Source organism: Stigmatopora argus, chromosome 16 (genome assembly GCF_051989625.1).
Source record: "Stigmatopora argus isolate UIUO_Sarg chromosome 16, RoL_Sarg_1.0, whole genome shotgun sequence".
In the NCBI taxonomy this organism is placed as follows: Eukaryota; Metazoa; Chordata; class Actinopteri; order Syngnathiformes; family Syngnathidae; genus Stigmatopora; species Stigmatopora argus.
Genome location: NC_135402.1, coordinates 10,040,815 through 10,062,500, shown reverse-complemented (window position 1 = coordinate 10,062,500; position 21,686 = coordinate 10,040,815). Strand labels below are relative to the sequence as shown.

Sequence of the window (21,686 nt, the reverse complement as noted above, 5' to 3'; positions counted from 1 at the left end):
AAAGAGGTGTTTGTATATAAACTTCTCTTTTGAAATATGGTATTTGTAACCAACAGAAAGCTGTGACAGATTAGGGAAATTTATCCACACTGAAAAATTACAGAAAAGAATTTTCAATGGTGTCTGTAAAAGTATTTTCCCATCAAAATGTCATCTTTCATGTTACCACAGTTTTTAGCAGTGGTGTGCCGTCAAGGCCTTCAAGGCCTTCTCTGCTGGCCTAAGAAATATCTGAATCACAGACTGATGTTAACTATATTTTGTCCATGAATACTTATTAGTAGAAAAGAAGCAAGCAAGAAAGAGAGGGGGATGGATATTGTGTACAGTTAAAAATGATTTTTGGTGAGTAAAATATGGCTACATTCCTAAATAATATTTCAATTGTATGAGGTTATTATTGATTATTTTTTATGTGTCGCAGATGTGGCTGCAGTAGAGGTTTTATGCCATAAAATAGTTTTTGCTGAAGGCGTCACTAGGAAATACACGGACCGCCACTGGTTTTTAGTCATTAATACAGAGTAGTAGTGGAGTATAAATGCTTTGGGAAGCTTTTTAGATTTCACTTGCTTCCCGCAAACAAACTAAAAAAGTTTAATAAATAATCCAGAGTGGAGCAATAAGTGACTGACTTGGTTGGGGTTGGGAATATCTGGGCAGCTGTCACACGCGTCCCCCACGCCGTCACCATCGCGGTCCGCCTGGTCTCGATTCTGGATGCGCTGGCAGTTGTCTATGAAGTTCTTGAAGCCTGTTGGCAAAACCATCCAATAATCAACCAATCACCAGAGTCTCATTTCTATTCATTCATTATCCTCAAAAAGGTTGTGGGGGGTGCTGGAGCCTATCCAAGCTAACTCCGGGCACCGGGCAGGAGACACCCTGAATTGGTGGTGAGCCAATTGTAGAGACGGACAACCAATTTAGAGTCTTCAACCAGCCTAATCTGCATGTTTTTGGGATTTGGGAGGAAACCCGAGTACCAGCAGAACACCCACACAAGCCCGGGAGAGAATAAAAACTCCACACAGTGAGGACCGACATGGGATCAAACCCTTGACCCCAGAACTTGAAGCTAACTCACTAAGTACCAATGGGTTGCCTCTATTCATTCAATTTTTACTACATTTCTAAATAATGTCTGTACAATAGGCATATATTTTTTCCCTGATTTACGTTTTTCCTTAAAAAGCTCTTTTTTAATTGTATTTTTGCCATTGTTTAAGCATTATGAGCGATTTAAACTTTTTACCAAAAAGTAATCTAACAAGATTTTTCATATCTAATATACAAAACCTTTAGCTGGAAAAACAAACTATATAAAGAATAATTCTTAAAGATATATGTATTTATATTTGGATTTACTTTTTGCACCTATTTCATTGTTTTTTTTATTTCCTAATTCGGAGATTATTTTTTGTTGCAGTTTTTTGCACATGACATGACATACAATTTCTCTTTATATCCTGTTTAACGCGTTTATCAGACTTTTTTTTAAAGAAAGTACTACCTCATTATACTTTTTGAAGAATTGTGCAATCTATCTTTTGACCACTAGAGTGCACTGTTGCACCGTACTTGAGGCACGTTTTTACTCATTCTCTTTTTAAAGCCCGTTCTTGCATCTTGGCTTTATCAACGCCATAAAGGTTAAAGCAAAGCACTGGGGGGAACGTATTTCCAGTGCCAAAGGGCTTCCAGGACATAATCATGTCGTCCATTTTGGGGGTCAGATGAGGCAGACCAGCCAATTTGTCCTAATGTCACGTCAAATCTATAAATAGCTCAACGCTCCTTATGCAACTCGAACGTCATTGTCTGCTATGACGTTATTCGTCGAACATTTGCGTACTCGAGTGCTCTCTAACAAGAAAGCTTGGCTTCTCGGGCGACCGCAAGCTATAGCAATGGGGATCCGATTGTCAAATCATTTTGAAATCCATTTAAATGTTGGGTCATCAAAAAGTGCACAGACACAGCCATATTTAATCCATGGGGTCGTTATATCTGCCTACTAGGATTGCCACGATTAAATGACTAATTGTCAACTAAGCCATTGGCTAAATTAACCTCAAATTGTTTTGATAGTCAAGTTAGTACATTTTTTACTGGATTAATTTTGGTCCAAGTCCTCTTTTTAGTCTTTTTTTTTTAAAATAGTTTTTAAAAAAAAGAAGATAAAAACAATAAATATTCTACTTATTTTAGAGTGCTTAGCACGTCGGCCTCACAGCTCTGGGGTCCTGGGTTCAAATCCAGGTCGGTTCACCTGTGTGGAGTTTGCATGTTGGACCTGTGTGGGTTTTCCCCGGGGACTCCGGTTTCCTCTCACATTCCAAAAACATGCATGGCAGGCTGATTGGGCACTTTAAATTGCCCCTAGGTATGAGTGCCCTGCGATTGGTTGGCCACCGGTTCAGGGTGTTTCCCACCTCTGGCCCGAAGTCAGCTGGGATAGGTTCCAGCACCCTCCGCGACCCTTGTGAGGATAAAGCAGTTCAGAAAATGAATGAATGTTTGAATGGATAATAGGTTAATATACAGTATTTGACTCACTAAATGTAATTTTGAAAATATTTATTTGAAGTTCATCTAAGCAAAAAAATAAATAAAAAAAACTAAGCTGATGCATTGATTTATGTTCACAGTTCCTGCAAAATGATGCTGCAGGCCACTGTGAACTACAACAGTTTCTACCTCCTACTTCAACTTTTTGTCTATTAAAGTTAGAAATTATTCATCGGAGAAGAAATGTGATGCATCAAAGCATAATTACTGTTTTTCCGTTTTGATTTTTAAATGGAAAAACAAATGATTAAAAGATAAAATAAATAAAAAATACAGAATATTAGAATCCCCCATTTTTTATTCCAAATTTTCTTTAAAAATCTAAAATTTATAAAAATAAATAAACCTGAAGTTAACACTTTCCAACTTATATTTCCCAATATAAATAAAAAACATAACTTTACTATTTTTCATTTTTGATTAAAAAACGAGGAATATTATAAAATATTTAATGTTTTCCCTCTTGTGATAAAAAAGTTAGTAATTTAAAATAAAAAATAAAGGGATTTTTTTTAATTAAGAGACTCAAAAAGAGGATTTGGACGAATTTTAAGGTCTATGTGATGAATGAATCAGAAAATTTGTCAATCCATTAGTTGATTACTTGTGACAGCCTAGTTGGCATAACGGCCCACTGAATAAAACTAACTACGACGTGGCCCGCTCCGACAAGAATTAGTTTTACACTCCTGTTTGAAGAGATTGTTCTAATTTATAATTCATAAATAACGCAATAGCACTGAAACATGAGCTTACAAAGCCAGGAATTTCAGTTAAAATGGATTTGATATTTATTGTTGACGATGAAACGTCCCTAAAACTAAGGTCCTGAGACCCAATAAGTTGAAGAACCCCAGGCATACCGTCATTGTCCATGTCATCATCGCAGGCGTCGCCTTTGCCGTCGCTATCCGTGTCCCTCTGGTCCGGGTTATCAATGAAACGGCAGTTGTCGCAGGCGTCACCGTGCGTGTCCTTGTCGCTGTTTCTCTGGTCCAAATTAGGTTTCAACCAGCAGTTGTCCTGAAAGTGGGAACGTCGCGTCAGCCGAGCAAACAGACAACAACGTGTCGGAAACGGTACACGGTCGATTGGTCGCCGGTCTTTTGGTCGCCGATCTTTTGGTCGCCCGGAAGGTAAGTGATAATTACCATTTAAATCGTTGCTCAAATTCCGTAAATACAAACTGTGAATTACTATTTAGCCATACTTAATGCCCTAGTAATTATTAGGCTAAAGAAAAGCTCCAAATTTCCCGGACTTTTATTGTTTTTTGTTGGAGAACTTGTTAAGACCTTGACTTACGTAGCTTCTTAAAGGGACAACGCATGTACATACAAACTCTTATACACTCACACGTCGGCTCAGTGAAACTGCTCATGGCCATTGTTGGCTTTTATTGATGTGTAGACCGTGTTGTTTTACCTTGTTTTGTCGCCGGTCTTTTGGTCGTCGGTCTTTTGGTCGCCTGCTGTCGCGGTCGGGGCGACCAAAAGACCGGCGACCAAAAGACCGGCGACCAATCGACCGCACACGGTCGGAAACGCTTACCTGCTCGTTCGGAATGCCGTCGCCGTCCGCGTCGTTGTCACAAGCGTCGCCTTGGCCGTCCCGGTCGGCGTCCTCTTGGCCAGAGTTCGGAACAAAGATGCAGTTGTCCTGCAGAGACAACCTTAAACTTGACATTTTTCGTTGAAATCAGACATAAACTTGCTTTAAGTTAATGGATAGTTGTTAGATAAGTCGCTAAAACGCCAAATCTTTTTGTCAATTGAAAACAGGAATAAAATCAAGATGCATTTGTCAACTTACGGATGCATTAGGGTCCAATAGAATAGTCGTAAAGCGATTTGTTTGTATCTTTTGATCAATGTTGGGGATGTTGTACTGTATATAATAAAGTTTTACATGTTGTTTCATCTTAGAGATATTTAGTTTCCTCTTTAAATCTTTTTATCCATTTTTTTTTTAGATTTCATATTCTTTTTAGGCTCAGTATACTGTATTCAGAACAGAACAATTTCGAGGTAGGGGTTGAAGGACTAAGTGGGATGTACGTGTACTGTTAAGGCCGCTTAGGCTGTTTTAAGATGCTGCCGCTGCCAGCAGTGCAAACAACTGTCGTACGCAATACTCGCACTGCACTGTCATGAACCATGCTTCACGAGTTTTGCGGTTGTAAAGTCCAACTGACTTGCATAGGTCGTAAGTCCACGAGTTTTGCGGTTGTAAAGTCCAACAGACTTGCATAGGTCGTAAGTCCAGGTCATAAAGTACCTTATTTTTTTGGACTATAATTCTCATCCGAGTAGTCGCATTGGTAAAAAAAAAAGTTTTATTTTTGGGCGGGCATGTTTTTATTTGATTAGAAACCAACGACAAACATATGTTAATGTAACAATAGTAAATCGGAGAACAGGCGAAATAGGCATAGGTTAAAATAACTGTTTTTCAGATAACTATAGCTTAAAAACAACAACAACATGCTGTCGGTGGTCAGAGGAGAGAGAAAAAATTAAATAAATCGCATTTGAGTGTTAATCTAAGCCACATGTGTCCAAGTGGCGGCCCGGGGGCCAAATCTGGCCCGCCGCATCATTTTATGTGGCCCGGGAAAGTTAATCATGAGTGCCGACTTTCTGTTTTAGGATCAAATTAAAATGAAGAGTATAGATGTATATTACATTTCCTGATTTCCCCCTTTTAAATCAATAATTGTAATTTTTTAATCATTTTTTTCTGTTTTTAGTTCAAAAATCATTTTGTAAAATCTAAAAATTAAATCTGAAAATATATTTTTAAAAAAAGCTAAAATAAACATTGTTTTGGATCTATAAAAAACTGAATATTCAGGGATTTTAATCCATTTCAAGAAAATCTAAATATTATATTTAAAATGGTCCGGCCCACGTGACATCAAGTTGACGTTAAAGCGGTCCGCGAACCAACCCGAGTCTGACACCCTTGATCTAAGCCAAACTATTAAAAAAGTGTGATTTATATACCAGAAAATACAGTAGGTAGTCTGTCAGTTAGTTTATCTGTTGTTCGGTTTGCTAGGTTGGTTATTTGTTAGTCACTTGATGTTTTTGAGTGGGTTGTATTTTTTGTCAGTCAGAAAATTGGTCAAATTAGTTAATTCGTTGGACTGGTCGGCCATATTCCTAACCTTTTTACAAGAGGGGTCCTTGCACTTGAGTTTTTCATCAGGATATCCATCAATGTCGGTGTCCTTTCCGCACAGGAAACCATTTCCGGCCCAACCGATTCCACACTGAAAGTTCCGGCAACATTAGCGTGTATCACCGATGGAGATACATTTTTATACGAGTACAAGTGAGCAGTTTGTACCTGGCAGGAAACCTTTCCGTCTCTCTCAGCCGTGCACTGGGCGTTGATGTCGCAAGGGTTGGTTAGACTGTTAGCGCAGCTGATCTCAGGTTTGCAGCCTTTCACTTGGTCGCCAGTGAAGCCCGTCTTGCAACTGCCGCAGTGGTACGAGCCCTGCGGGGCCCAGGAGGCTTAGATCCCAAGCGTCCCGTGGCGGTTTGGCGCGGACTTACCTCGGAGTTGTGACAAATGGAATTGTCCGCGCAGCCGCCATTGTCTGGACCTTTGCATTCGTCAATGTCGTCGCACACCTGAAATGCAGGTCAAGCGAGGTGAAATCAACACAGTGCGTATCTTCTTTAAAAAAAAAAATTGTACACATGAATTAAACAATGGAATCTTGTATAAAAGTATTCAAAAATAAATGATCAAGAATCACACAGATTCATAACTATTGAAATTACAGTGGTACCTCGATATACGAGCTTAATTCGTTCCGGGATTGAGCTCGCATGTCGATATTCTCGTAACTCGAACGAACGTTTCCCATTGAAATGAACTAAAAACAAATTAATTTGTTCCAACCCTCTGAAAAAACACCAAAAACAGGATATTGGATTGGAAAAAAATGTTTTATTTCTTCTAATTCGCCATCTATTAACAAAGTAACACATAGCTAGTGGTTTAATAGTAATAAAATGTGTTTAATAGAACTAAAATTAGACGGATTTCGCGGAGGGTAGAGAGAGAGGGACAGAGAGGGGGGCTATTCCCCAGCAACGCCCTCGTAACAGAACAAACAAATTTAAATGAACTTGGATTATTATATACAGACACACTCAAACATACGTTTAATGTAACTTTAAACAAAACTGAATTCTAATTCAAAGTGCACTTTGTGCAGAAGCACCACCAATTTCGTCATATGCAGCTGGGTATGATGACAATTAGGCTTTTGTCGAGTCAATGATGATGACAAAGCCTATGTCTGATTATTATTATTATTATTATTATTATTATTATTACAACGAGCAAGCTTTGTGACACCTACTCCACTCTCATATTTTTCAATTATTTCACACTTAATATTGATTGTCAACGTTCGCCTTTTCTTTGCACAACTCTTCATTCCACCAGTTTGCTTTGGATCCATTATTGTTCACTTTGTATTATGCATTGACTAACGGGGAAAAAAACACGGGAAAATGCAACGCTCCATCCAGTGCTCGTAGATATCTGTTATACACGAAAGAGATGCAGCAAAAAAGACAGTGCGCTACAATGATAAACAGCCTCCCATGTCTTGGCCACCTGGCTTTCTCGCATCTCGAATTTTTTCTCGTATCTAGAGATAATTATTTGCTCAAAATTTTACTTGTATCTCAAAATGCTCGTATGTAGGGGTGCTCGTATGCAATGTTCCCTCTAAGCTGCACGTGTGCGCAATTGCGCACTACTTTCGTCTTCTCTGCGCACAGCAAATCATATGGAGCGCACAAAATAAAATCCCAATTTTGTTTTGCTCATCCACCGGGCCGCCCATTCATAGATATTAATCATTACATTTTATTATTACTAAATCATTTATGTGTAGTAGACATGCACCTGCTTATGGCAGGTGTGATACTGGTGTGTGCCCATAGCGAGCAATGATGATGTTGCTCACACCGGTACTCAGTGTGCTCAGGGAGGTTGTCTTTCTGCCCAGACAAACAAAAAATTACAGGGAACATTGCTCGTATGTAGAGGTACCACTGTACAAGTGAAATAATTTAGGTAACGGTTTGCCTCGGCATAGTTGAAACCTATGACGTAATTGGGGGTAAGGATCCGGCAGAAAGCATAGGACTCAATGGAAAACAGTAGTCAACACTCATTGTCTTTATTGTGCAATGAGTTGGAGTATTAAATTGGGTCAGAGAAGAAAGAACATGATTCCAGGGACCTTTTACCATGCTACAAGTTTAAACCGATGGCAGAATTAATGTTATATATGAGTGAGAGAATGAGAGATCTTATAGGTTCCATTAAATCGGCTGTCGGGGAGCCTATTGTCAAATGGCAAATATCTTACATTAATGCCTCTTGGCTCTACAAGCAACAGCGATCGGGAATTGAATTGTTTATCATTTAAAAACATTAAAATAGATTTTTTTTCTGGTGCACTCTTAACTAAAGCCTCACATGCCCAACTAGTTGTCATTTGTCCATTGGTCAGCAGTCTTCAATAAAATGTTTGGGTCAAAACAACAGAATAGGCGACTTAGTGTCTGCTCCACTGCTCAATCCACTCACCCACCTCTTGGTCAGGCGGAAATAAAAAAATACAGGTTTATACCGGCAGCAGCAATTTCCTTCCCAACACGTGTTAAGCATTTTTTCCCAAAGAAAATGATTGCATTTCTTCGGAAATAAACTGCAACGCTGCCCACCACGGCTATGAAACTAAACGCATTTAGACGCCTGCCATTGCTTAAACCCAACCAAAATGAGATTAAAACTGTGTTTTGCGCTTTTTGTTTTATTTTCCACAGAAAAGGACTACGGGTTGTTGTTCAGTAAAGTCCAATCTGTCAAATTCAGTCAAAAACCCCCTGAGTTAATTAAAGGCATTATGTACCTGCTTGTTGGTTTGAGCGAAGAGCGCTCCAACACCTTCCATTGGCAGACCGGTGTAGCCCAGCGGGCAGGCATCGCAACGGAAACCGGGTACCGTGTTCACACACTTGACTCCAGGGAAACAAGGGTTGAATTGACACTGCAAGAAATGATGTGCACAAAGCGTGTCAATGCATATGACACTATACTGTGAAGACTTTATGCAGGATCGCAGACCATCTTCTTCTGACAATTGTACCATAACATAAATGCAATGTGAAATATAAAGAGATAAAATTATATTCAAACGTTTTTTTTTTTTTTTTTTTCCCATAACCGTTTGTAGAAAAAATCAAAGGATGTGAAAGCCAACTGGAAATTATTTTGCTTTTATTTATTAAAGAGAGGATCGGATGTATTAACTCATTGGTTGCCATTGAAGGCGAGAGATGTCCAATCCATTTTTACCCTTGTACGGAACAATACATAAAATGAATGAATGCATAAACTAGAACAAAGACAAAATGTCTATTGCCCACAGAAAAGTCATGAACATTACAACCACATACCTGTCAACCTCTGCCGATAACTGCCCTTATAAATGATTATGATTCCCCTTACAAACCCCCCAAAAAACCTTACACTCGTACGGTGTTTGTAAGGTTTTTTGGGGGGTTTGTAAGGGGAATCATAATCATTTATAAGGGCAGTTATCGGCAGAGGTTGACAGGTATGCAACCAAGATTGGATTATTTTTAAATACATTAATCTAAAACAAAATATGGAAGTTCTAGTTTTCTACAATGATTGGAAATAATGGATGGGCACTTCTGAGTGGTTAGCTTGATCTAGTTTTAAAGCTGCAATAGAATGTAAGCTGAATTTAAGCTTCTTGTGGGGACCATTTTCAATGATATTATTATTTGCGGGCCAATAATAACTGGGGAGGGCTGCGCATCAGGTCATAGGGCAGGTCATAGGGTTGGACATCCCCGATATAGAGTCAGTAACAACAATTAATGTATAAAATGACTGAATATAATTTGATTTGATCTATTTCAATGTAAGGTGACAAAATGTCACTTAAGTGATGATTATGGAAAATGTCGCCTTTAATAAAAAAGGCGACCTTGGATTTAAACTATAAATTATGTAAGGTTAATTAAGGTGTCACTGGGGCTTTTTACTGGTAATTTATGTCATTTATCATCTGTATGAAGTCACTTTCAACCCCATTTAAATGTGTTTTAATTAAAAACAACAACAATCATCGCTCTTGTAAACAAGGCATATTTTAATGAGCTCAAATATTATTATTTTTTCTCTGACCTTGCCGAACTCTTGATTGTTTTGCTCGACATACTTGCAAAATTCATTAGAGATTTCCCACATCTAATCATGTGATTGGGGTGATCAGGTCAATTTTAGAGTATCAGAATAAGGTAAAAAAGATGGGATTTTAAAATGTCTTTATACATTTTTACATATTAAATCATTGGATGCCATTGGCGGTGATTGTATTTTCTAATAACCCTAATAAATGGCTTTAATGTTGGCTTGTTCAAATTGGGGGGAAAAATGGATGTGCTATATTTCCCTCCTTAAAACATGTCCAAGGTATCGATTCAGGAGTCGGCATTGACATATCCACAAAAAAGCCGACTCGGACTCCAAAAATATGCGGTTGGGACATCAATATTTATAAGCAGTTGCATAAAAGCTGAATGGGCATTTATTTATTCACTGTCAAGGGCGGATCATTTCCATCCTGAGGGTGAGCGACAACAAACATACCTCATTCACGTCGTCGCAGTTGAACCCGTCTCCCGTGTAGCCGTCGGGACAGGGCCCGCACTCCACACCGTCAGCGGTTTCCTTGCACATGCCGTCACGGAAACACACGCCCGGGCCGCACCTGGGCTTTACCACTTCGGTTCCGCCCAGACCTGGAAAAAGGAATGACATCTGAAACCAAACATCCACCACCAATCAAACACTGAATCAACGCTTCTTTAGCCTTACCACACGCCTGGCACTCAGAGATGGTGTTGGTGAGGAAGGAGGTTTCTTTCACCTGCAAAGCCTCAGGTTAGATGAGCAAGAGAGGGCTGGGATGCAGTCTCTAAATATTTAAAGAGCACTCACCTGCTGGATGAGGATGTCTTTCAGCTCATTGACAACTTTGGTCAACTCCATCATCTGATTGGCTAGTTGCTTGGTGTTGACCCCTAAATAGCAAGATTGGATTTGTGATTTGATCAAGTGTAATCAATTAGGGTTAGTGTGTTTATCGTATTTTCTGGACGAAAAGTCGTTGTATTTAAATTGATTCGTTGAGACTGCAATTTGTACTTTTTTCCCCTCTGAGAGTCATGTAAAGACTTTCATGGATTTGTTTACGATTTGGAGTGTGTAATGCGGAAAGGAAAAAAGTAACCGAGAATACAATCAGATATGACAGAGTGAGCATGAAAGTTTGGTTTGTTTAGACATTATTTGCCCAAATAACTTCATGTTAAGTAGACACTTAGATAGCTTGTTGTTGTCCATTTTATTACTTTAATAAAATGTAATGTTTCTTCTTCGTTTCTGATCAAATCAAATTGACCCCAAAGATGCGATTTAGGGCGTTTTCACACCAGAAGACTCAAATACAATTAATATTTTGGGTGTTTGAGGCGGTTCCTTTTCATATTGCAGTTTTCGCAAGAGTCTCAGGATTTGCTGACAAACCTGAACGTGCGCAAACAATCTCATCATCGGACAAAACTTTCTGCGCAGGGAACACGGTAAAATATGTAAGTTTAAAAATTCACAGAGCTCCAGTGTGCTGTACTCATGCTCATAAGCCTTTCTCCTTGATCCTAGTGCTAAATATCTTAAAAGTATCAGCATGTTGTGTGTATTTTCCAGCATAATTTTTGTCTGCCCAAATATCAAGTGGACATTCTGTCTCCTCATTGCTCCACGTTGAACCAAAACTTATACGTATTAGCCGATGTACTGTTACCAGACTGCAATCCTAACCGAACATTTCCCATAATACCTGTAGCTACAGAACCACTTTACTTGCTAAAGGTATCGTATTTTCTCGCATATAACCCATATTTGTAACCAAAGAAAAAAAGACTGAATCATGGGTTCGGCTTATATGCGCACAAGACTTGCTATACTCTTTTTCACCAGTAGATATCGGCAAAGTAACATTTACTATTTGTTGGTTATTTTCGGTTTTGCAGTAAGAAAACAACCATTACTGGAGGAATTACTCACTTCCTTATGATATTGACCCTAATAATGTGCTTTTGATTCATACAGTATCTCAGAAATACGATGATTTTTCTCAATATTTTCCTTTCAAAGTAAAACATTTGTGCTCCCTATTAAATCCATGAATATGGAGGTGAAAATTGTGAATCAGGGGGCAGCTTATACGCGAGAAATTGTAAAATTCAACAATTTTAAGGCAACTTTAAGGGTGTGGCTTATACGCGGGGGTCGCTTATATGCGAGTAAATATGGTTTGTAATTTCAGACCAGCGAGGTCTGTTTGCGCCACACCAGAATTTGGAGGTTGGCATTCACACCAGCCCAAAAGGTGTACACCACCAACCTTTTAGGTTTAGTCTGACAAGACAAGTGTGAATGTCCTTATACGATGTCCTTATGTCTTTTTCCTTTTGACTATGGACCGTTTTGACTGGTGCTACTTATAATTCGGTACGGCAATTTTACCAAGCGTTTGCACAGAGTCTCTTTGCTGGAAATGGCAGTCTTGCAAGGAAGCAACATTCTCAAAGGTGTCTCCAACCACCAGCTTGAGCTCGTGCAAGCCCTCCTGTTGGAATACATACAGTCAACCTGTCAACGGTCCGTCATCAATATAAACAATGGGGAGGGCGATGGTGTACTTGATCTTTGTTCAGCATGGTCTTCAGCTCCACCGTGCCATAGCCGGCTGGCAAACCTTGGAAAGCGGCGGGGAGATCCCTCACTGTCTCCACTAGCTTGCAGTCCAGATGCAGCTCTACCCCACCCGGGCCACCCGAGGGCTGAAGACCCCTCAGATGGAACAACAGTTTGTGGACGTTGCCATCTGCCAGCGCCAGATTGTTGAAGGTCACTGAGCTTGTCCTTTTGTCGGTGCGCAGGTAGCGCAATACAGCTGAGGGAAGTGAAAAGTAAATCTGCATTGAGTCAGCGCACCGAGGGGACAGCAGAATTAGTCCATGTGAAAATCCTACTACAGTGGTAGCCAAACTAGGGTTTGAGGGGTAGTTTAGTTTTTAATTGGCCCACAGAAAATGATTCACGCGGGAGCCAGTGGCAGTAGCTCTGTCCACTCTTATTTGTTTTTCGTGTTTTAAAGCCCTTCTATCTTTTTTTAATTGCATTTTAATATTTCTTAATACATTACTTTGTACTTTATACTTTTTACTTTATGGTTTTACAACTTTCTTTGTTCTGTTAGCCTGGCTTCTTTCTGCCACTTCTTTTTTGGAACAATCAGCCATGCCTACGCTGTCATACACATGGGACTAGCTGTTACAATAGGCAGCAGAAGGAGCAACACCTCAATGCCGCTGGAAATTCGGAGCTGGACAAAAGTGCCGGGAGAAGAAGCAACGCTTCTGATCTACTATTCCATCATGGGATAAGATGGAAGAGCTGTCGGCGCTTACCAGGCCGGAAACGGAGTCGAGGAGTTCTACTCTGCTACTGTTGTCTTCAGCTCCAGACTACTGAGGAACTGTGTGGCTCTGCATATTCTCTACCTCGGTCACAGTCTGCAGAAGTTCCCCATCTTGTGGAAGACTTCCTGTGTGTGGTTCCAGTTTTTAACCAACTTTACAACATCTTTTTGAGTCTGTATCCTTTTTAGCTACCGCAACCAAGATGGCACCGTTCAAGTGGCAGCCGGCGGCGGTTGCGCCGTCCACTCTTGCTCGTTTTGTGTTTTTGCTGCTTTTCTGTCTTAATGATTTGATTTGGTGATTCTTAATGATCCCATTTACTGTGACTTGCTTTGTACTTTGTGCTTTTGCTTTGTTGTTCTGTCTAATCACCCTCTGCTACAGTCACAATGAAATTTCCCGAATACGGGATGAATAAAGTTATCCAATCCAATCTCATGTTACATCATAATAGGCCATCATGTACCATATCATGGTTGAATGGGATTCCTCAGCATGTTATGACACATCGGAAAAAAAGTGACTAAGTGCGATATATAGAAATAAGTAGCATTGCATTTCTGTCCGTGTAAGCCATTTGCTCGGAGACAACATCAGCATTAAAGGTTTATATGATAATTAAAGTCACAAAGGGCATCCGTGCATGCCTGATCTTGGTTATGTAATGCTTATTCAGCGCTCTGATTCATTTATGATGTGTGCTGCAGTCAACTTGGCATATTTGCATTAATAAACACGCCATCAATGCTTATTTCTGAATTGGTTCTCCACTGTTAAGATGTGAGATATTTTTGTACAAGGAATTATTGATAACTGTGGCTAGAGATGTAATCAGTACAAAGCCTTGATGTCAGTTGAGAAAAAAGGTGGGCAATTTTATTTATTTATTTATTGATTGGCCGTTGCAATATTTCTAGTTTAAATTGGCGGTTCTTAATCTTTTCCTACTTATGGCCAACAAGAAAATACAGTATGATATTAGTTCCAAGTGATTTTATTCCTAAAATTATTCATTCATACACTTTGACCACTGCTTGTCATTGTCAGCTCATGGGGTGCTGGAGCCTATGGGATTAAAAACATTACATTACTTATTTTTGGATCAGTCAAACCGGAAGTTGTTCAGGGTTTGCAACTTTTGGTGACATTAGGTCAGTGTGAAAAATTAGATTTTGGAATAATTTTGGAGGTTTATGTGATTCCTGCTGATAAAACTTTGATGACAATGACTTATTAATATAGGCATCATAGTTTAAAATTAAAAGACAATTCTGATGGTGGCGTCTCTTGAGATTTTTTCAATGCCAAAAGTGTGCAGCAGGTCAAAAAAGGTTGGGGAAACACTGCCCTAGACTAGTTGCCAGTCACGTGTATGGCACACAGAGACAGATAACCAATTGCACTCAACCACACTGCTACCGAACACACAATGGCAGCACCGAAGTCGGCGAAAGAACTATTGCACCATCGGGAGACTTCCTAAAGGCTAGATAGCACCACTTGCAGCCACTGACTACGTTCACGACGTCATAGGTCTCAAGCATACTGATCAATCTGACAAACCACCTACAGTGACGCAAGTTGACGCAAAAAAACTCTACATTTCCTGGATGCTGTGTCCTGACTGCACGAAGTTGACCCAATAACCCCATGCAAGAAAGGAAGATTAGCACTGATACAAAAAAACCTCCCAGTTTCCTTTCGAAAAAAAGCCACTGTTATTTTCATACACACAAAATATCGTGTGCGGTCGATTGGTCGCCGGTCTTTTGGTCGCGGTCTTTTGGTCGCGGTCTTTTGGTCGCGGTCTTTTGGTCGCGGTCTTTTGGTCGCGGTCTTTTGGTCTCCCGGACCGCGACAACGGGCGACCAAAAGACTGGCGACCAAAAGACCGGCGACCAAACAAGGTAAAACAACACGGTCTACGCATCAATAAAAGCCAACAATGGCCCTGAGCAGTTTCACTGAGCGGATGTGAGTGTAGAAGAGTTTGTATGTACAGGAGTTGTCCCCTTAGGAAGGGACGTCAGTCAGGGTATTAACAAGTCCTCTAACAAAACACAATAATAGTCCGGGAAATTTGGAGCTTTTCTCTAGCCTAATAATTAATAGGGCATTAAGTATGACTAAATGGTAATTTGCAGTTTGTATTTAGGTCATTTGAGCAACGATTTAAATGGTAATTATCAATAACCTTCCGGGCGACCAAAAAAAACGGCGACCAAAAGACCGGCGACCAAAAGACCGGCGACCAAAAGACCGGCGACCAATCGACCGTGTACCTAAAATATCCGCTTTTTTGGTGAGCCTTTAATGTGCTCAGCAAGAAAAACGATAAACTCATTCTATCGTATAAATTTAATTAATTAAATTTGTGATTAAACAACAAAAAACAGACGATAAGTGGTCTAGTATTTTTGTTGGTTAGCTTACGAACAGCTTGATCGAGGGTTTGATCCCAGGTTCTCATCCTGTGGAGTTTGCATGTTCTCCCAGGGCTAGCGTGGGATTTCTCCAGGTTACTTCGGTTTCCTCCCACATACCAAAAACATGCAGGCTAGGCTGGTTGAACACTAAATTGCCCCCAAGTATGAGTGAATGGGTGTCCTTTGTCTCCTCTTGCCCTGCGATTGGCTGACCACCGATTTAGGGAGTCCCCCGCCTGGTCCCTGAAGTCAGCTGGGATAGGCTCCAGCACCCCCAGCACCCCTTGTGAGCATAAGCGATTCAAAAAATGAATGAAGGACTAAAATAATATCCTGTTAACCAAATGGACTGATTTTAGATTGCTTATCATGATTCATCCTATATTGCGCCCGCCTCAGCAACCGGGGGGGCATAAATTAGGTGACAATCGTCCGAGATTGGTTGATATACGTGTACCTTTGTTGAGCTTGCCCATCACGGTGAACTCAAAGTACTTGCTGTTGTCCTGCGGGTTGTACAGGCCGAACACAGTGGTGCCAGTCTTGGGCAGCAGTTTAAAGGAGGCAAGGATGAAGGCCTCATTGGCACCCTGTTCAACCAGACCACCTTGTAGAAGGTCAGGCAGGCAGTCGGGTGAGGTCAGCAAATCATACACTGCCAAAGAGAATAAAAAAATAAAAAATAGAAATGTCAAGAAAGGAATACCACTGAATTTCAATGTGGGAGTGATGTTTCACAACCATGTGTAATAGTTTATCTGCTGTACATAATCATATAGATCGGGGGTTTAAAATAGTTGGCCCAGAGGGCCAAAAGCAGCCCTCTAGACACACGGGGGTGCCTGACAGGCACCTTGTAGATCATTTATACTGTATGTACAGAATCACATGCTTTTATATTGATCATAAAACCAGACATTTGGGAGTTGTGTGATTGAGTTCGTGCACAACTGCACTTAGTTTCGCGTTCGCAGTCACATTCATTCGCTTTCTCCGAGTCAAAATGGAGGCAACCAATATGTTAAGTAACCTCAAAAGGATTCCATTGAACCAGAAAGTAACACTAGATAAAAAATAACGAGAGAGCAGCCCGGTGGGGAGAGTGGTTAGCGTGTCGGCCTCACAGATCTGGGGCCTTGGGTTCAAATCCAGGTTGGTCCAGCGGTGTGGAGTTTGCATGTTCTCCTCAGGCCTGTGTGGGTTTCCTTTGGGTACTCCGGTTTCCTCCCACATTCCAAAGACATGTATGGTAAGCTGATTGGACACTCTAAATTGCCATGGGTGCGAGTGTGCATTGTAGTGAGTCTCCTTGTGCCCTGCGATTGGCTGGCCACCGATTCAGGGTGTCCCCCGCCTCTGGCCCGGAGTCAGCTGGGATAGCCTCCAGCACCCCCCACGACCCTACTGAAGATAAAGCGGTTAAGAAAACAGTAATGAGAAACAATAACAGAAAGCAGCTCCCTAATCTATATTAAATGATCCAAAATTTACAGGAGGTAACTTGTAAGGACCCTTAAATTACAAGTGACGCAAAATTTACTTATGCTAAAGATGAATGTCCAATTCGCTTAAACTAGAAGGACTGACTGTGATTAATTCAACCCACCCAGTCAAAATTCATTGGACATCTTATGCCGTCAATGGCAGCAAGTAAGTTACTAACTTATTAGGCCAAAAAAAATCAATTGGTCCAAGTCAAATCATATTACTTTCATACTAAGGCCATACGGCATTTTTCATACACACTTTAAATACATTATACATTTATTCCAAACGTAGGGTTTTATTGACAGCTTAAAAATGTAAACGTGTTTAGTAAGAGGAACACAAATAGTAACCCTTTTTTAAAAAACTATTGTTAATCATTAAAATAACATATACTTATAAAATTAAAAAAACATTTTAATTTCATCACATAACCATTAAAAATAAAAAGGTGAATTTTCAATACTGTAGATTTTCCAATCATCAAGGTTAAAGAACAAATACATTTCAGGTGTAAAGACAAGCATGCGAGTTTTAATGTTTCACAGCCATTGACAGTATTAGAAGGCCACTTGGAACGGCAGGCACCAGCCAACTATAATCAAAAGCTCGCCTCAAGCCCTCCCAATAAAAATTGATTAATTAAGTCTTAAAAATGCATACATTTTAAAAACACAATCTTTTTTTACCCGACATTGATGAGATCAGGCCCGATTTATGATCACATGTTTGTATCTGGAATCTTCCTATTCGAATACCCTAGAAAACATAATTGACGTGTTACGTCTTGTGTGACATCGAGCGTAGAACGTAGGGAAGTAGTCCAAGACTTGGTATGAAGTGCTCTAACAAAATGTTCATTCATAAGGTAGAAATCTTAAGAAAATAACAAGGACTTAGAAATCAAATCACAAAATCTAACCTGACGTGGAAGACATGGGGAAACGATGAACATGGAAAAGGGAGCATGGCATAACAACGTGGCAAGAAGCAAACAATTCACAAAGACTAACAAACATGGGGATGAAATAGACAGACAAGGCTTGATTGCAAAGTACACACAGCTGGTGACATGAGGAAGGGAAGCCCAGAGGGACACAAGAGGCAAAAAGCAAACAAACCAACCAAAACCCCAAACTAATCCAAACATGATGTGTTATTTTCTGCTTAATAGGCATAAGAAGAGAGGTTTTCATGGTGAAAATAGTAGATGAAATATACTTGAGTTCACAGTTTGTTCTTTAACCATTTGTCTTAGCAGCAGGCCAGACCACTCGAAGTCATGGGGTTAGGTGAGCATGTGTGTATGTGTGTGTGTGTGTGTGGCTGGGTCGCCATCTGCACACATCATTAAAGCACAAAAGCAGACAGCGTAGGCCCTTTATCGCCCGTCATCAAAATGAAAAAAAACTGACGCCAAAATTGTCTCTCGACCCTGCTTTTCATTCGCCTCATTGCTGGCCAAAATAACCGTACATCATTTTAGCAAGAGAATAATTTATTATGGCAACTGTTAATCATTTTGTATGAATTGGTCACCAGGTTTTTTTGGTACACAGCTCTGCACCGATTTCAGGCGGGGGAACCCTTACACCAAATGTGTCAAAGTGGCGGCCCGGGGGCCAAATCTGGCACGCCGCTTCATTTTGTGTGGCCCGGGAAAGTAAATCATGAGTGCCGACTTTCTGTTTTAGGATCAAATTAAAATGAAGAGTAGATGTATATTAAATTTCATGATTTTCCCCCTATTAAATCAATAATTGTAATTTTTAATCCATTTTTTTCTGTGTTTTTAGTTCAAAAATCATTTTGTAAAATCTAAAAATATATTTTAAAAAAAGCTAAAATAAACATTGTTTTAGATCTATAAAAACTGAATATTCAGGGCTTTTAATCCAGTTCTTTTAATCAATTTATAAAAATATATATAAATATTATAGCTAAAATGGTCCGGCCCACGTGAAATCAAGTTGACGTTAAAGCGGCCCACGAACCAACCAGAGTCTGACACCCTTGCCTTAGTTGTTATTTCTTATGTAGTATTATGTTTACTGAATACTGTGGTTGTACATGAATAATTTTTTGAATGGCTATTTTTACTCTAGCAATAACATTTTGAAATAAGGCTTCTTTTACTTGAGTAAAACCTTTGTCCACTCTGCGCACCGTTTGGCCCCTAATTACACCAACACGTGTTTTGCTTTGAAATGTGAAAAAAAATAAAGGTCTAATAGATTCTACATGTTATTTGTTTTTTTGAAAATGTGTCGTTAGAAAAGTGCTGATAATTTCAATTTTCTAAGAGAAAGAGATGAAAAATCAAAACAAAATATATACTCAAAAGATTTCCCTCTGAGGTTTGACTGTCTTTTTGTACTAATGCGTGCTACAGTATTGCCTCACTCAAAAAAGCACGTTAGTGAAAAGTGATAGAATAATAAAGACGTTTGTAAAATCCTTCCAAGAGTATCAAGCCTTTGTTCCGTTGCCAAAAAGTCAGCTTGAGTGTTATTAACGAGAGCTCGTAGTGATCCATCCATATTCATCTATTAACTTCACACAAGGAATGGATGATTTCACATAAAACACTCGCGATTGGATGTCAACAGATTCCAAGAGGAGGATGACGGACGCCGCTGTCTTTATTTATTGGACTTGATGGCCTTTTCATCAACGAGCCAATTAATGAATGTCTGAAAGGTTGCCTATCTATCGTTCACTCGGGGATTTGAAAGCAAGCTTGTAAAATGTAAACACCCATTCATCCTCTCCTGCAGCCTCATCTTGATGACATCAACTTCCTTCTTATATACTTGTTCCAAATGGTCAAATGTACAGTAAATAGTCCACATTGAAGTGGAGGGACAAACCGTCCTGATGGTTGCTAATTGGGCTGATTACCCTGATTGATTATCCCTTTGCTGTCAGATGTTAAAATGGTGGTGTCAAAGTTATGGCCCTTGGGCAAGAAGTGGCTCACTTGGGGGGCCTGATTCGGCCGGTGTTTTTGTTCTTGCAATTCATTCATACTGCACATTCAGAATCACAATTTTGACATCTGTCATAGAACTGGAAATGGGTGAGTTGTGTGATCAAGTGTGTACATTACTGCGCTTGCCTCAGTTTAGTTTCCACAGTCACATTCGTTCATTGAGAGTCAAAATGGCGCCAACAATGGCAGCCAATGCGTTTACAGAGAAGCGACCCCAAAATTCCCCCAAATTAACTGGAAGTGACACAATATCAACAGGTATCATGTTCTTCAGGAGTTATTTCCTCCTTTGACCCACTTTCAATTTCGTATTCCAACTCGTCGCATGATAACATCAACGAGTCTCCACTACTTTTTATCATTGAGTTATATCAGGGGTAGGGAACCTATGGCTCGGGAGCCATATGTGGCTCTTTCCATGGGTGCATATGGCTCTCCATAACCTGTGAGGTAAAATATGGAAATCCATAGTGAGAGCCAAGTCCCGAATGCACCAATAGGAGCGTCACGTTGACATTGTGGCGTTGAGACTAGCTCTAGCACCACCTTAATCATAATTTAGTTTTTCATTACTCATCTCATTAATACTGATTGATTAGCAACAGCATAAAAATGTTGTCAAAAGAATTCAAAGACTTTTTGTGATTAAAAAGTTGTAAAATGACAGGAAAAAAAATAATCGCACATTTTCATACATTTTTACTTTTAAATTCTGAGAATGGCTCTTTAGCAATAACATTAAAAAAAAGAATTGTTTATGGCTCTCTCTTTCAAAAAGGTTCCCGACCCCTGAGTTATATCCTCTCTGCTGGAATCTTTACCTTGGATTACACCAGGGGTGGGCAAACTATTCCGCAAAGGGCCACAGTGGGTGCGGGTTTTCATTCCAACCCATTGAGAGGGCACCTTTTCACCAATCTGGTGTCCTACAAGAGCAATCAGTGGATTGCAGTCAGGTGCTTCTTGGTTTCTGCAGAAATCTCATTGGTTAAACTGTCTGTGCTATATCGGTTGGAACAAAAACCTGTACCCACAGCGGCCCTTGAGGACCGGTTTGCCCATCGCTGGATTACACAATCAGTTTCAACTATGCAGAGGCAAACCATTACAAAACATATGTGAGCAATTTCAAAACCTACCATTCATGGATCTAATTCACTTGCAAACACGATTGCAATCATATAGAAAAAAAAAACTACACAGTTTAACAGATTTCAAGAAGGACTCATGGCCATACACATGAAAAAGTTTCAAATTTTCAAAAATGGCTTGCCTGCTTAACCCTTTCCCACCTTTTCCTGATTATGCGGAATGGTGTTCCTTTTGTTGTAAACAGCAATTATTCTCTCCAGCAGGCGAGTGTGCGCGTGTGTGACCTGCTTGGTCACTATCAGATTCGGGCTGATCATTTCCATGTGTGCAACCGAGGCTGGGGGCAAATGTTTAAATTAAAAAAGAAGAAAAGAAAAAAAGTTTCCCTTCAGCTCACAGATTTGAAACTGAAGAATTTGTCTCACTTTTCACACATCATGTATAATTCCTTGTGTATTGGCCATTGCTTCATATCATATTCTTTTTTTTCCAGGCCTC

At 39.9% G+C, this 21,686-nt stretch overlaps 1 protein-coding gene across 3 annotated transcripts in view; it reads right to left on the bottom strand.

Annotated features, from left to right (window-relative positions):
• The window catches only part of thbs4b (thrombospondin 4b), a 43,841-nt gene that overhangs the window by 11,888 nt on the left and 10,267 nt on the right, over positions 1 to 21,686 (bottom strand). Inside the window, exons 1-14 of one of the 3 annotated variants that reach the window (XM_077622561.1) lie at positions 18,027 to 18,148; positions 16,077 to 16,274; positions 12,411 to 12,664; positions 12,235 to 12,337; positions 10,645 to 10,727; positions 10,522 to 10,573; positions 10,294 to 10,445; positions 8,522 to 8,659; positions 6,135 to 6,212; positions 5,923 to 6,075; positions 5,741 to 5,845; positions 4,123 to 4,230; positions 3,435 to 3,594; positions 636 to 754 (exon numbers count right to left, since the gene is read on the bottom strand). In XM_077622561.1, coding sequence (XP_077478687.1) covers positions 636 to 754; positions 3,435 to 3,594; positions 4,123 to 4,230; positions 5,741 to 5,845; positions 5,923 to 6,075; positions 6,135 to 6,212; positions 8,522 to 8,659; positions 10,294 to 10,445; positions 10,522 to 10,573; positions 10,645 to 10,727; positions 12,235 to 12,337; positions 12,411 to 12,664; positions 16,077 to 16,274; positions 18,027 to 18,123 — 1,800 coding nt within the window. In that variant the 5' untranslated portion in view covers positions 18,124 to 18,148. Of the gene's footprint in view, positions 1 to 635; positions 755 to 3,434; positions 3,595 to 4,122; positions 4,231 to 5,740; positions 5,846 to 5,922; positions 6,076 to 6,134; positions 6,213 to 8,521; positions 8,660 to 10,293; positions 10,446 to 10,521; positions 10,574 to 10,644; positions 10,728 to 12,234; positions 12,338 to 12,410; positions 12,665 to 16,076; positions 16,275 to 17,793; positions 17,852 to 18,026; positions 18,149 to 21,686 lie in introns of those variants that run through there. The other 2 variants (XM_077622562.1, XM_077622560.1) reach the window with 2 other exon arrangements.